Source organism: Salvelinus fontinalis, chromosome 2 (genome assembly GCF_029448725.1).
Source record: "Salvelinus fontinalis isolate EN_2023a chromosome 2, ASM2944872v1, whole genome shotgun sequence".
Taxonomy (NCBI): domain Eukaryota; kingdom Metazoa; phylum Chordata; class Actinopteri; order Salmoniformes; family Salmonidae; genus Salvelinus; species Salvelinus fontinalis.
In genome coordinates, this window is record NC_074666.1 from 12,995,167 (window position 1) to 13,010,471 (window position 15,305).

A 15,305-nucleotide genomic window follows, 5' to 3' on the forward strand; every position below is an offset into this window, starting at 1 on the left:
CAGCCACATTAGGAAGAATTTATTTTGATTTGATAAAATTTCCTATTATAGTATGTTACTGCCTCCATCGTTTAGGTGCAAAATATTTGACTAAGAGAGTATAATAATCTTATAACTAGGATAGAATAAGCACATTTAGATTAGAGATGTATTTTCATATTTCAGTTAGGCTTTAAGGGCTCAAATATTTCACAGGTTTATGAGCTTTTCTCTGGTTTCAGGTGACCCAGTTTGACCTAGAAATACGTAGGCCTACTGTTTTGGGAGAAAGAAAATGTAATTGAAAAGCATCGATGACAAGTCAAACATTGTCGCTGTATCTGACAAATATTTTACATAATGTAACGGGCAACTCAAGCTAGGTTGACAAGCATCAACATTTTCAGATTTTTTGTTGTTGCTGTTCCTGGTTTGACCTAATTATCCTTTTGGGGTATTTATGGGTGTTCTAAACCAATCCAGTTGGAGGACAGACAGAGACCCCTGACTCTGTCAGAGAGGTGTTTGCCAGTTGCACCACCCAGGGCGTTCCTTCCTCTCTCTGCCTGAGGGATAGTTGGGGAAATAGGTAGGCCTTCCAAAGTCATAGATATATGGGTTGTTGTATGATCTTATCGTCTTTGTCAAGAGACAAAAAGCTTTGTAATTGGTTTCTTATCAGATCCGTCAGTGGATGTGTCAGGAAACTGACGTTTAATGGCAGAGTAACATAATGCTGCTGTGAATTAGTACATAGAAAAGGACAGTAAAATCGGATGACATGTTTTATATAATCTATAATGCTGCTGGGAAGGTTGTCATGTAAAGCCCTTTGTGGAAGAGATCCGCCTTAAAAAAAAAAGAAGAAAGATAAATAAAAAGGATACAGTGTGCCCTAATGAACATGACCCAGCCTAAGAGGAGCAGAGCATGGCTTTCATGTTAAATGAAGAGCACATGGTCCCTCTCTCTCTCTGTCAGACTGAGCGACTCCCATCCAGTTAGTTCAGGGCCCTGTCATCACATGCTCTCCCTCCCTCCTTACCCTACCTGAACTCACCGCCCGCAGTCTTGCACTTTGTATTACACAAACACAGGCTACACAGCTGTTGTCAGTAGCAGCTGGTCCTTTGATAGCAGGTCTGTCATTTACATAGTTGATGTGAGTTGAGAGAGATGCTGTGAAATGTCTCTGGTTGGCAATGTGAAATAGTGTGAATGTGGTATTCTGTTTGAGAGGAGTAACAGTTACTTGAGCCACAAGAAAAAGCACATGTATAGTAGCTGTTCTAGTTTGCTCTTGTGACAGTCACACACCCCCTCGGGCCAACAGCACCCCCTCGGGCCTCAGAGTATTACAATATATTTACTGATGACAAAGTGCCACACTCGGTTGTGATTTTGAGTCATTAGAATACGGGACAGGAATCGGTTCCGCTGTCATAATGTGTAAGCAAGTCTAAGGGGTCTCAGAATGTCTGAATCTATCCACTGACGCTGAGTGTTCTGTTTCAGTCACAGGGCCAAACTACAAGGTTATAATGTTTTTTTAACCTTCTCTATCGTTTGTTTTGTGTGTTTCAGTTTCTTTGTGTCTGTAGTTAACAAATGAGCTGTAAAGAGGAGGATGCGGTCGTAGTAGCCATATCCGAGAGGAAGTGGGTTTACTGTGTTAACAGCTGTCTCTCTGCTGGTGATTAGTATATCCGTGTGTCTGAGGAGAAGAGACTGTGTATTAAATCAACCTTGTTGTATTTTGTTGTCATCAGAGGAAACTTCACGGTTCCGAAGCTGCTCCCGGAATCCAACATGGTGTTCGGAGTTCTAGGTGTGTTCCTGGGTCTACTCCTTGAGGTTTCTACACACGGACCCCACAGCATTCCCCGGACCTCTTGGAAACACGAAGGTATGGTAACATGATCAGCACCTTCCCTCACATACAATCACACTGCAGCACACCTGGGTCAAGTATTCTCAAATACTTGAGGACGGTACGCTAGATTAAGTTTGCCCAGGGGGGGGGGGGTCATTTTCTTCTAAAAGTCTCAAACGTTCACCCAGGGTTCACTATTTGAAAGACATCAGTCTCCATTGAGTCTCTTCTCAGCCTTTCATGCTGTGTTTCTTGAAGGGGGAGGAGGTTCAGTAACAGTTTGTATGCTGCTATTGACATAAATAGCTCCAGTAATCAAATCGCATTTTATTTATCACATGCTTCGTAAACAACCGGAGAAGACTAACCGTGAAATGCTTACTGACGGGTCCTTTTCCAACAACGCAGAGTTAAAAATAAAAATGGTGATACGAGGAATAACAACGAGTAAAAAATAACATGGCTATATATACAGGAAGTACCAGGTAATACCATGGCTATATACAGGGAGTACAAGGTAATAACGTGGCTATATATATACACCGTGAGTACCAGGTAATAACTTGGATATATATATATATATATATATATGTATTCCATACAACACTCCTTCCGTGGCCTCCAACTGCTCTTAAACGCTAGTAAAACCAAATGCATGCTTTTCAACCGTTCGCTGCCTGCACCCGCACGCCCGACTAGCATCACCACCCTGGACGGTTCCGACCTAGAATATGTGGACATCTATAAGTACCTAGGTGTCTGGCTAGACTGCAAACTCTCCTTCCAGACTCATATCAAACATCTCCAATCCAAAATCAAATCTAGAGTCGGCTTTCTATTTCGCAACAAATCCTCCTTCACTCACGCCGCCAAACTTTCCCTAGTAAAACTGACTATCCTACCGATCCTCGACTTCGGCGATGTCATCTACAAAATAGCTTCCAATACTCTACTCAGCAAACTGGATGCAGTCTATCACAGTGCCATCCGTTTTGTTACTAAAGCACCTTATACGACCCACCACTGCGACCTGTATGCCCTAGTCGTCAGACCCACTGGCTCCAGGTCATCTACAAGGCTATGCTAGGTAAAGTGCCGCCTTATCTCAGTTCACTGGTCACGATGGCTACACCCACCCGTAGCACGCGCTCCAGCAGGTGTATCTCACTGATCATCCCTAAAGCCAAAACCTCATTTGGACGCCTTTCCTTCCAGTTCTCTGCTGCCTGCGACTGGAACGAATTGCAAAAATCTCTGAAGTTGGAGACTTTTATCTCCCTCAACAACTTTAAAAATCTGCTATCCGAGCAGCTAACCGATCGCTGCAGCTGTACATAGTCCATCTGTAAACTACCCACCCAATTTACCTACCTCACCCCCATACTGCTTTTATTTATTTACTTTTCTGCTCTTTTGCACACCAGTATCTCTTCTTGCACATGATCATCTGATGATTTATCACTCCAGTGTTAATCTGCTAAATTGTAATTATTCGATTTATTGCCTACCTCATGCCTTTTGCACACATTGTATATAGATTCTCTTTTTTCTACCATGTTATTGACTTGTTTATTGTTTACTCCATATATACACATATACATGCATACATACATACATACGGAGTACCAGTACCTAGTCGATGTGCAGGGGTAACATAATTGAAGTGGCTATGTACATATAGGTAGAGATAACGTGACTAGGCAACATTATAGATAATAGACAGTAGCAGCTGTGTGTGTGTGCACGCAAAAAAGGATCAGTCCTAGTCCGGGTAGCCATTTGATTAGCTGCTTAGTGGTCTTGTTATCAGTCTTATGGATTGTTGGTTCCAGACTTGGTGCACTGGTACAGGCTATGGGTGGATGAAGTTTTTGACAATTTTCTGGGCCTTCGTCTTACACCGCCTGCTATCAAGAGGTCCTGGATAGCAGTGATGTACTGGGCCATACTCCCCACCCTCTGTAGCTCCTTGCTGTTGCCGTACCATGCGGTGATGCAGCCAGTCAAGATGCTCTCAATGGTGCAGCTGTATACATTTTTGAGGATCTGAGTGCCCGTGACAAATCTTTTCAGCCTCCTCAAGGGGATGGGGTGCTGTCGTGCCCTCTTCACTAATGTGTTGGTGGGTTTGGATCATGATAGATCTATAGTGATGTGGACACTGAGGAACTTGAAGCTCTTGAGTAGCTAATTATGTCATGGCTCAATGCAATAAATTGATACTCACTCCAAACAAAATGGATCCCTTCCCTCCAGCCAGTCAGTGTTGTCTTTCAGTGTCTGAGAGTGTTTCTGCCCGGGCAGGTGGCTGAAAACCTGTGCCCTCTCACACCTGTTGGCGCTGCCAGACACTCTACCTAATGCTAACTACTGCCAGCTTCCCCATCAATCACCACACTCACACAAAGCATTCTGAGGAGCCATAATGATAGGCACTCGCAGAGATGCACAAAGGAGACTGGTTTATATCCCCTAAACAGATCTAGACTGGACTGGCCCGTTATTATATCTGAGAGGAACACTAGGCTTATACATCCTGCACTGTGGAAATTGTAGATAAGCAATAAGGAAATCATGAGTTGCTTTTTTTCTGTAACTTTGGGAAATTGCTTGACTTGACTTTTAACCTAGACTCAGTCATGGGTAGTTGGCATTGGACAATGTTTAAAATCTGTGCGTCTTGTTTATCAACAGAGCTCAAGTTGGTGGAGTTTTCTGAGCCCGGCATCTTCAACTATTCCACTCTGTTGTTGAGTGAGGATAAGGATGTGCTGTACGTGGGAGCGAGGGAGGCCATCTTTGAACTCCGCATGACCAATGTGTCAATCAAGAACAACAAGGTACAGAAAGGGTTTTATCATTTTCAAAAGGTCTCAACTTTAAAGTTTGCCTTTAATAATTGTTCTATTTGAATGGTTCCCTGTAGGTTCAATGGAAGGTCCCTGAAAACCACATGTCGATGTGCATCGTAAAAGGAAAATCTAAAGAGGTATGTCTGCAATTCCATCAAACGCCTGACTTCAGATCTGTGTGAAAGGAAGCCATGTCTCAGCTCTCCAGTATCTCCATTATCTCTGTCAGCCAGGTGTAAATGTGTCTTTGTGATGTGTTTTACAGACAGACTGTCTAAACTACATCCGGGTGTTACAAGTGTTGGACGACAAGCGACTGTATGTCTGTGGGACACATGCCTTTCAGCCTGTCTGTCACTACCTGGTAAGTGGATTACGTTTACGTGTTAGTCATTTAGTTGACACTCTTAGCCAGAGCGACAGGAAGGAGCAATGCCTTGCTCAAGGGCACTTCGACATATTTATATTTTGGCACCTGGTCAATCCAGGGATTTGAACTAGCGACCTTTCGTCCCAAAGCTCTTAACCACTAGGCTACCTGCCACCTCTGGATCACTAGTGACAGCCGCCTCTTTATTTTACATTTTATTATGCCTTTTTTATTTTGAGGTAAAAATGAAAGGAATTTAATCGATTTTAGTATCTCTTAATGTCCACACCATGTTGAAATTCAACTTTCACTTCACAGTAAGTAATCATTACTGTGTAATAATCATAATTGTGCTCTCATCAGTCCCTAAAGGATTTCAGTCTGGAGGGTCCAGCGGAGGACGGGAGAGGGAAGTGTTCCTTTGACCCATCTCAGAGCTTCACAACGGTCATGGTTGGTAAGTAGAACCAGATTTCATCGGTAGTAGAACCAGATTATTTCATCGGTAGTAGAACCAGATTTCTTCTTTGGTAGTAGAACCAGATTTCTTCTTTGGTAGTAGACCCAGATTTCTTCTTTGGTAGTAGACCCAGATTTCTTCTTTGGTAGTAGACCCAGATTTCTTCTTTGGTAGTAGACCCAGATTTCTTCTTTGGTAGTAGACCCAGATTTCTTCTTTGGTAGTAGACCCAGATTTCTTCTTTGGTAGTAGACCCAGATTTCTTCTTCGGTAGTCGACCCAGATTTCTTCTTCGGTAGTCGACCCAGATTTCTTCTTCGGTAGTAGACCCAGATTTCTTCTTCGGTAGTAGACCCAGATTTCTTCTTCGGTAGTAGACCCAGATTTCTTCTTTGGTAGTAGACCCAGATTTCTTCTTTGGTAGTAGACCCAGATTTCTTCTTTGGTAGTAGAACCAGATTTCTTCTTTGGTAGTAGAACCAGATTTCTTCTTTGGTAGTAGAACCAGATTTCTTCTTTGGTAGTAGACCCAGATTTCTTCTTTGGTAGTAGACCCAGATTTCTTCTTTGGTAGTAGACCCAGATTTCTTCTTTGGTAGTAGACCCAGATTTCTTCTTTGGTAGTAGACCCAGATTTCTTCTTTGGTAGTAGACCCAGATTTCTTCTTTGGTAGTAGACCCAGATTTCTTCTTTGGTAGTAGACCCAGATTTCTTCTTTGGTAGTAGACCCAGATTTCTTCTTTGGTAGTAGACCCAGATTTCTTCTTTGGTAGTAGACCCAGATTTCTTCTTTGGTAGTAGACCCAGATTTCTTCTTTGGTAGTAGACCCAGATTTCTTCTTCGGTAGTAGACCCAGATTTCTTCTTCGGTAGTAGACCCAGATTTCTTCTTTGGTAGTAGACCCAGATTTCTTCTTTGGTAGTAGACCCAGATTTCTTCTTTGGTAGTAGACCCAGATTTCTTCTTTGGTAGTAGACCCAGATTTCTTCTTTGGTAGTAGACCCAGATTTCTTCTTCGGTAGTAGACCCAGATTTCTTCTTCGGTAGTAGACCCAGATTTCTTCTTCGGTAGTAGACCCAGATTTCTTCTTCGGTAGTAGACCCAGATTTCTTCTTCGGTAGTAGACCCAGATTTCTTCTTCGGTAGTAGACCCAGATTTCATCAACTGCTTTTTTGGTATACAGCCCTAAATACATCATTATCTTGATTTATACTATTTTGAGGTATTTAGGCCTGAAAAACAACCAAACCTGGTTTAGAGAAAAACATAGATCTTTACTATAGCATCTTATGTGTTTTCTTTCCTGTCTTTCTTTTTAGATGGAGAACTTTACTCTGGAACATCGTATAACTTCCTGTCTTTCTTTTTAGATGGAGAACTTTACTCTGGAACATCGTATAACTTCCTGTCTTTCTTTTTAGATGGAGAACTTTACTCTGGAACATCGTATAACTTCCTGTCTTTCTTTTTAGATGGAGAACTTTACTCTGGAACATCGTATAACTTCCTGTCTTTCTTTTTAGATGGAGAACTTTACTCTGGAACATCGTATAACTTCCTGTCTTTCTTTTTAGATGGAGAACTTTACTCTGGAACATCGTATAACTTCCTGTCTTTCTTTTTAGATGGAGAACTTTACTCTGGAACATCGTATAACTTCCTGTCTTTCTTTTTAGATGGAGAACTTTACTCTGGAACATCGTATAACTTCCTGTCTTTCTTTTTAGATGGAGAACTTTACTCTGGAACATCGTATAACTTCCTGTCTTTCTTTTTAGATGGAGAACTTTACTCTGGAACATCGTATAACTTCCTGTCTTTCTTTTTAGATGGAGAACTTTACTCTGGAACATCGTATAACTTCTTGTCTTTCTTTTTAGATGGAGAACTTTACTCTGGAACATCGTATAACTTCTTAGGAAGTGAGCCGATCATCTCCAGATATTCTCTTTCACAGAGTCTGTTGCGGACAGAGTATTCAACGTCTTGGCTGAACGGTAAGGGTGTGATACCCGTTCCTCTCCAAATAAGGAATTGACCGTATCATTGTTACTACACTTGAACCCTTTACACTCGTACCCGTATACGGGTTGAAAATGGCAGATTTGGACACTGATAAGCACCTAAATTGGAACGCAGTGGCTGTACAGTAACATGCAATAAATTACATCAGAGTTCAGGCTCGGCACTTCACAGCGCTGTATGGGTTTTGACTGAAATCCATTCAGCACCGCACGCAACAAGAAGTTGCCCTCATCCATCCCGCTAATTGGGTAACTTTTGCACATTTTTGTTTGTCTGAGTGAGGGGAAAGCTGTAAATGAAGAGGACTCTATGTATTTTGAAAGATGAGACATTGAGGATTATAATAAATATAGCTTTGACGTCATACAAGCAACTCAAACGCCTGTAAATCCAAATGTGCACTTCACATTTCCATATCATAAAACTGATGTCATATGATGGAACAGTTAGAAGATGACATGGCGTCATACTCTGGGTTGTTCTGAACAGAATGAGCCTATTTGTTTGTCTGTTGTGAAGAATATTTTCAGCTGAACACACACCCGAATGCACTCCTGACTCCTTTCTATCAGCGCCAAAATTACAATCTGTTTCTCTGAATTGTCTCGTGAAAGCATTAAAGATAGTATTTTATAACTTAGCTAGTCATGTTGGCAATAGATGAAGCTTTCAAATGATGCCCATCTGACCCAGATTTAGATTGATAATGGGTCGTTTTTGGATTGCGTTAAACAACTTTGATGGTTGAGACCCGGAGTTGTTCCAAACTACTACATGTGTGCTAGTGTCAGTTCCTTCACGGCACAGCTAGGAGAGCAAAAACGTATAGTTGAAGACTCTTCTTTGAGTCATAAAAGTGCATTGAAAGCACATTTTGGAGAGGTGTGTGTGTGTGTGTGTGTGGCCACTTGTAGACACCAGTTAGTCCTCTCACTCAAACCCTTGTCATTTATTTGGTCTTATGTTGCACCTACCCAATATTTTCCAGGAATATTCTTATGTTACTGAATGTATCCAGAGTATTTTCAGAGTCTGTTATCCACAATGCAGCTAAGAGTACATTTAAATGTCAAATGCACATAAAATCAACAATCCAATGTTTGGATTCAGTCTTGTCAAGTGAACTGTTGTCCTCAACTTTAGTCTAATAATTTTCCCATAATCTCTAAACTGTTCCCTTTCAATTGCTACCATGGTTATGCATATGCTTTTCATATTTCTTCTGTGAGAGACATTTCTGTTTAGCCCTGCCCATATAGGCCAATTCCCACGAGTGTAAAGGGTTTTAAGGAGCTTACATCAAAGATCCTCTAAAAAGTAACAGCTGATCAACCTCCAAGTTTTCTTCACTCTGTTCAATATACAGACAAATCTGGAGGCGAAAGAAACACACACCTGTTTAGGCGAGGTGGTGGCTAGCGGAATAGAACTCTTGTGTGGTTCTCTTTTTCAATATGCAGAGAAACCATTTATTTACCACTGACCATGAATATCTCTCTCAACCCCATAGAACCCAGTTTTGTTTTTGCTGATGTCATCAGAGAGGGGAAGAACAGTGCAGATGGCGAGGACGATAAGATCTACTACTTCTTCACTGAGGTGTCTGTGGAGTACGAGTTCTTTGGCAAGCTGCTCATCCCCAGGATAGCACGCGTCTGTAAGGTCAGGACACGTCAGCGGAACGGCTAACCATCTGCCACTGGCACTACCACGGCGTTCTCTGCCTCATCGCCCTCCCTCTCGCGCTCCCTCTCGCTCTTTCGCTCCCTCTCGCGCTCCCTCTCGCTCTTTCCCTCCCTCTCGCTCTTTCCCTCTCTCGCTCTTTCCCTCCCTCTCGCTCTTTCCCTCCCTCTCGCTCTTTCCCTCCCTCTCGCTCTTTCCCTCCCTCTCGCTCTTTCCCTCCCTCTCGCTCTTTCCCTCCCTCTCGCTCTTTCCCTCCCTCTCGCTCTTTCCCTCCCTCTCGCTCTTTCCCTCCCTCTCGCTCTTTCCCTCCCTCTCGCTCTTTCCCTCCCTCTCGCTCGTTCCCTCCCTCTCGCTCGTTCCCTCCCTCTCGCTCGTTCCCTCTCTCGCTCTTTCCCTCCCTCTCGCTCTTTCCCTCCCTCTCGCTCTTTCCCTCCCTCTCGCTCTTTCCCTCCCTCTCGCTCTTTCCCTCCCTCTCGCTCTTTCCCTCGCTCTTTCTCTCTCGCTCTTTCCCTCGCTCTTTCTCTCTCGCTCTTTCCCTCGCTCTCGCTCTTTCCCTTGCTCTTTCTCTCTCGCTCTTTCCCTCGCTCTTGCTCTTTCTCTCTCGCTCTTTCCCCCCTCCCTCTCTCGCTCTTTCCCCCTCCCTCTCTCGCTCTTTCCCCCTCCCTCTCTCGCTCTTTCCCCCTCCCTCTCTCGCTCTTTCCCCCTCCCTCTCTCGCTCTTTCCCCCTCCCTCTCTCGCTCTTTCCCCCTCCCTCTCTCGCTCTTTCCCCCTCCCTCTCTCGCTCTTTCCCCCCTCCTCTCTCGCTCTTTCCCCCTCCCTTTCTCGCTCTTTCCCCACATCCCTCTCTCGCTCTTCTCGCTCTCCCCCCCTCGCGCTCTACCCCCCCGCTCCCTCGCTCTACCCCCTCCCGCTCCTTCGCTCTACCCCCTCCCGCTCCTTCGCTCTACCTCCTCCCGCTCCTTCGTTCTACCCGCTCCCGCTCCTTCGCTCTACCCGCTCCTTCGCTCTACCCGCTCCTTCGCTCTACCCGCTCCTTCGCTCTACCCGCTCCTTCGCTCTACCCGCTCCTTCGCTCTACCCGCTCCTTCGCTCTACCCGCTCCTTCGCTCTACCCGCTCCTTCGCTCTACCCCCTCCTTCGCTCTACCCCCTCCTTCGCTCTACCCCCTCCCGCTCCCTCGCTCTACCCCCTCCCGCTCCCTCGCTCTACCCCCTCCCGCTCCCTCGCTCTACCCCCTCCCGCTCCCTCGCTCTACCCCCTCCCGCTCCCTCGCTCTACCCCCTCCCGCTCCCTCGCTCTACCCCCTCCCGCTCCCTCGCTCTACCCAATCCCGCTCCTTCGCTCTACCCAATCCCGCTCCTTCGCTCTACCCCCTCCCGCTCCCTCGCTCTACCCCCTCCCGGTCCTTCGCTCTACCCCCTCCCGCTCCCTCGCTCTACCCCCTCCCGCTCCCTCGCTCTACCCCCTCCCGCTCCCTCGCTCTACCCCCTCCCGCTCCCTCGCTCTACCCCCTCCCCCTACCCCCTCGCTCTACCCCCTCCCGCTCCTTCGCTCTACCCCCCCTCCCGCTCCTTCGCTCTACCCCCCTCCCGCTCCTTCGCTCTACCCCCTCCCGCTCCTTCGCTCTACCCGCTCCCTCGCTCTACCCCCTCCCGCTCCCTCGCTCTACCCCCTCCCGCTCCCTCGCTCTACCCCCTCCCGCTCCTTCGCTCTACCCCCTCCCGCTCCTTCGCTCTACCCCCTCCCGCTCCTTCGCTCTACCCCCTCCCGCTCCCTCGCTCTACCCCCTCCCGCTCCCTCGCTCTACCCCCTCCCGCTCCTTCGCTCTACCCCCTCCCGCTCCTTCGCTCTACCCCCTCCCGGTCCTTCGCTCTACCCCCTCCCGCTCCCTCGCTCTACCCCCTCCCCCTCCTTCGCTCTACCCCCTGCCGCTCCCTCGCTCTACCCCCTCGCTCTACCCCCTCCCCCTCCTTCGCTCTACCCCCTCCCGCTCCCTCGCTCTACCCCCTCGCTCTACCCCCTCCCGCTCCTTCGCTCTACCCCCCTCCCGCTCCTTCGCTCTACCCCCCTCCCGCTCCTTCGCTCTACCCCCCTCCCGCTCCTTCGCTCTACCCCCTCCCGCTCCTTCGCTCTACCCGCTCCCTCGCTCTACCCCCTCCCGCTCCCTCGCTCTACCCCCTCCCGCTCCCTCGCTCTACCCCCTCCCGCTCCTTCGCTCTACCCCCTCCCGCTCCTTCGCTCTACCCCCTCCCGCTCCTTCGCTCTACCCGCTCCCGCTCCTTCGCTCTACCCCCTCCCGCTCCTTCGCTCTACCCCCTCCCGCTCCCTCGCTCTACCCCCTCCCGCTCCTTCGCTCTACCCCCTCCCGCTCCCTCGCTCTACCCCCTCCCGCTCCTTCGCTCTACCCCCTCCCGCCCCCTCGCTCTACCCCCTCCCGCTCCTTCGCTCTACCCCCTCCCGCTCCTTCGCTCTACCCCCTCCCGCTCCCTCGCTCTACCCCCTCCCGCTCTCTCACCCCCTCTACCCCCTCCCGCTCTCTCACCCCCTCTACCCCCTCCCGCTCTCTCACCCTCTCTCGCTCTCGCTCTCTCTCCCGCCCTTTCTCGCTCTCGTCGCTCTCTCTTTCTCTCTCTTTCTGACTCTTTTGCTTCTTCCTACCATAGTAGTTTGTTCACTGTGTCCTGTTTCAACTGGTTGTGGGTTCAATTCCTGCAGGGATCAATTATACATAAATGATATTTGGATGAATGTGTCTGCTAAGTGTCATATGTTATTATTATATATAAATGTCTCTCTGCAGGGGGATCTGGGGGGCCAGCGGACGTTACAGAAGAAATGGACCAGTTTCCTGAAGGCCAAGCTGGTGTGTTCCATGCCAGAGCTCAACTTTGTGTTCAACGTGGTTAATGACGTGTTCATACTGAAGACTGCTGACTGGAGAGAGACTGTCATCTACGGAGTGTTCACATCCCAGTGGTGAGTTAGGATTCTCCGTCAGGACACTGCAGGGTTGGTCCTGGTCAGTCCCTGGATGGGAGACCAGATGCTGCTGGAAGTGGTGTTGGAGGGCCAGTAGGAGGCACTCTTTTCTCTGGTCTAAAAAATATCCCAATGCCCCAGGGCAGTGATTGGGGACACTGTCCTGTATAGGGTGCCGTCTTTCGGATGGGACGTTAAACGGGTGTCCTGACTCTCTGAGGTCATTAAAGATCCCATGGCACTTATCGTAAGAGTAGGGGTGTTAACCCCGGTGTCCTGGCTAAATTCCCAATCTGGCCCTCAAACCATCATGGTCACCTAATAATCCCCAGTTTACAATTGGCTCATTCATCCCCCTCCTCTCCCCTGTAACTATTCCCCAGGTCGTTGCTGCAAATGAGAACGTGTTCTCAGTCAACTTACCTGGTAAAATAACGGTAAAAAAAATAAAATTAAAAATAAAATTAACTCTAACTCCATTTTATTAACGTGTTACATTTCCTTCAGAAAGTATTCACCCCTAGTCGTATTCCACATGTTGGTGTTACAGCCTTGAATTCAAAATGGATTCAAAAACAATCTCAATCAACTACACACAACACCCCATAATGACGAAATGAAAACTTTTTTGATAATTTATTGAAAATGAAATGCTCAAACATCTCATTTGCATAAGTATTCAAACCCCAGAGTCAATACTTTGTAGAAACTAAGAGCTTTCCACATCTGGATTGTGCAACATTTGCTCGTTATTCTTTAAAAAATTATTCAAGCTCTGTCAAATAGGTTGTTGCTCATTGCTAGATAACCATGTTCAGGTCTTGCCATAGGTTTTCCAGATTTAAGTCAAAACTGTAACTCGGCCACTCAGGAACATTCACTGTCTTTTTGGTAAGTAACTCGTGTAGATTTGGCCTTTAGGTGTTCTTAGGATGTTGTCCTGCTGGATTGTGAATTCCTCTCCCAGTGTCTGTTGGAAAGCAGACTGGACCATGTTTTCCTCTAGGATTTTACCTGTGCTTAGCTCTATTCAGTTTATTTTTATCCTGAAAAACTCCCCAGTCTTTAACGATTACAAGCATACCCCTAACATGATACATCCACCACTATGCTTGAAACTATGGAGAGTGGTAGTCAGTGATGTTTTGTGTTGAATTTTCCCCAAACATAACACTTTGTATTCAGGACATGAAGTGAATTGCTTTGCCACATTTTTTGCAGTATTACTTTAGTGCCTTATTGCAAACAGGATGCATGTTTTGTGAATATTTTTATTCTGTACAGGCTTCCTTTTCACTCTGTCAATTAGTTACAACGTTTAATGGCTGTGATAGGAGAAAACAGGCTGGATCAACAACAGTGTAGTTCCTCAACAAAACTAACCTGTTTTAAAGTCATCGTTGGCATCATGGTGACATTTCCTGAGTGGTTTCATTCCTCTCCGGCAACAGTTAGGAACGGCTGTCCCCGACCGACCAGAAAAAACTATAATAATCTTGGTAGACCAAGAGGAGTAGTCAGTTCTTTCGACCAATCGATTGATCTAAATTTATTAACCTGTATTTTTCCATATATAGACACACATCCTATGTTTTAATCAAATCAACTATATGCACTGAGCTTGTCTGATGCTCTAAGCTGTTTGATTAAATAATTAAGATGCACAACTGACTAGAGGGAGTCCTACCACAATTGATTTGATTTGTGCTGGGCTGGGCTCAGACTTGCTGCAACTTGTTAAAAAAAATACTACGAGTGACTGTGACTAGCAGCCGTTGTCTCTCTCTCGTCCCTGCTGCAGCGACCACCAGAGAACATCAACAGTGTTAATGGTACAGTCCATGTTGCTGAAGCTGTAACATTACAGCCATTTCTGACGGAAGGGTTTTGTTACCTTAATCTCTCATTTGTTTAGGAAAAACATTCCCTATTTCCTCAACCCCTTTGCTCTCTTTACGTGACACATGTATGCATCACATGGACATGACCAATGGAGCCTGACCTATAGCATATCATAATCGCATCAATTAATTGGTTATCACAAACTCCGAATAACGTAACACACGTGACAGCAAAATGGATGCAGAGGACGTGTTAAATAAACTCTAAACGGGGGAATGTGTACTGGTTTCTCAGGAAGTAAAGGGGAAGTCAGATGTGTGAAATAAATGTGACTAGTTGTTAAATACTGGAGATGAAGGAAAAGAAGGTAAGGAACAAGCTCTGCCTGCATGTTATGTTTCCAAACAGATGGTGTTAGATTACAATAAACTTTTTCTGACTGGAACAGTTTACACAACGCTAAATAAATTAAAAGCGTACCAGAGAGTGTTGTAATGTTTAAAACAAAATTGTAAAGCTTTTATTACAGCAAAGACTAAACAGTCGAATGCAATTGCCAAAATGCAACGGTTTATTTATTGTTCATGTAACTTTAGTGTAACTTTAGTACCGTCCCCTCGCCCCGACACGGGCGCGAACCAGGGACCCTCTGCACACATCAACAACTGACACCCACGAAGCGTCGTTACCTATCGCTCCACAAAAGCCGCGGCCCTTGCAGAGCAAGGGGAAACCCTACTTAAAGTCTCAGAGCAAGTGACGTAACTGATTGAAATGCTACTAGCGCGTACCCGCTAACTAGCTAGCCATTTCACATCCGTTACACTCACCCCCCTTTCAACCTCCTCCTTTTCCGCAGCAACCAGTGATCCGGGTCAACAGCATCAATGTAACAGTATAACTTTACGTCGTCCCCTCGCCCCGACACGGGCGCGAACCAGGGACCCTCTGCACACATCAACAACAGTCACCCACGAAGCGTCGTTACCCATCGCTCCACAAAGGCCGCGGCAAGAGCAAGGGGAAACCCTACTTAAAGTCTCAGAGCAAGTGACGTAACTGATTGAAATGCTACTAGCGCGTACCCGCTAACTAGCTAGCCATTTCACATCCGTTACACTCACGCTAATTATTGTTATTTTATAACGAAAATGCTTGATTGAAACATGGTCTAGGAAAAAGGCGCCAATTCAACAGCGTGCTGTTTCAGAACCGCCGACAGCGACCGCCAACAAATG

The 15,305-nt window shown here is 46.3% G+C and overlaps 1 protein-coding gene across 9 annotated transcripts in view; it reads left to right on the plus strand.

Annotated features, from left to right (window-relative positions):
• sema4d (sema domain, immunoglobulin domain (Ig), transmembrane domain (TM) and short cytoplasmic domain, (semaphorin) 4D) overlaps positions 1-15,305 on the plus strand; it is an 86,662-nt gene that overhangs the window by 55,130 nt on the left and 16,227 nt on the right. For 8 of the 9 annotated variants that reach the window (XM_055864085.1, XM_055864089.1, XM_055864080.1 and 5 more), the window contains 8 exons: positions 1,749-1,885; positions 4,547-4,692; positions 4,779-4,841; positions 4,970-5,068; positions 5,438-5,531; positions 7,419-7,535; positions 9,074-9,225; positions 12,047-12,222. In XM_055864085.1, coding sequence (XP_055720060.1) covers positions 1,749-1,885; positions 4,547-4,692; positions 4,779-4,841; positions 4,970-5,068; positions 5,438-5,531; positions 7,419-7,535; positions 9,074-9,225; positions 12,047-12,222 — 984 coding nt within the window. The remainder of the gene's footprint in view (positions 1-1,748; positions 1,886-4,546; positions 4,693-4,778; positions 4,842-4,969; positions 5,069-5,437; positions 5,532-7,418; positions 7,536-9,073; positions 9,226-12,046; positions 12,223-15,305) is intronic. The other variant, XM_055864088.1, reaches the window with a different exon arrangement.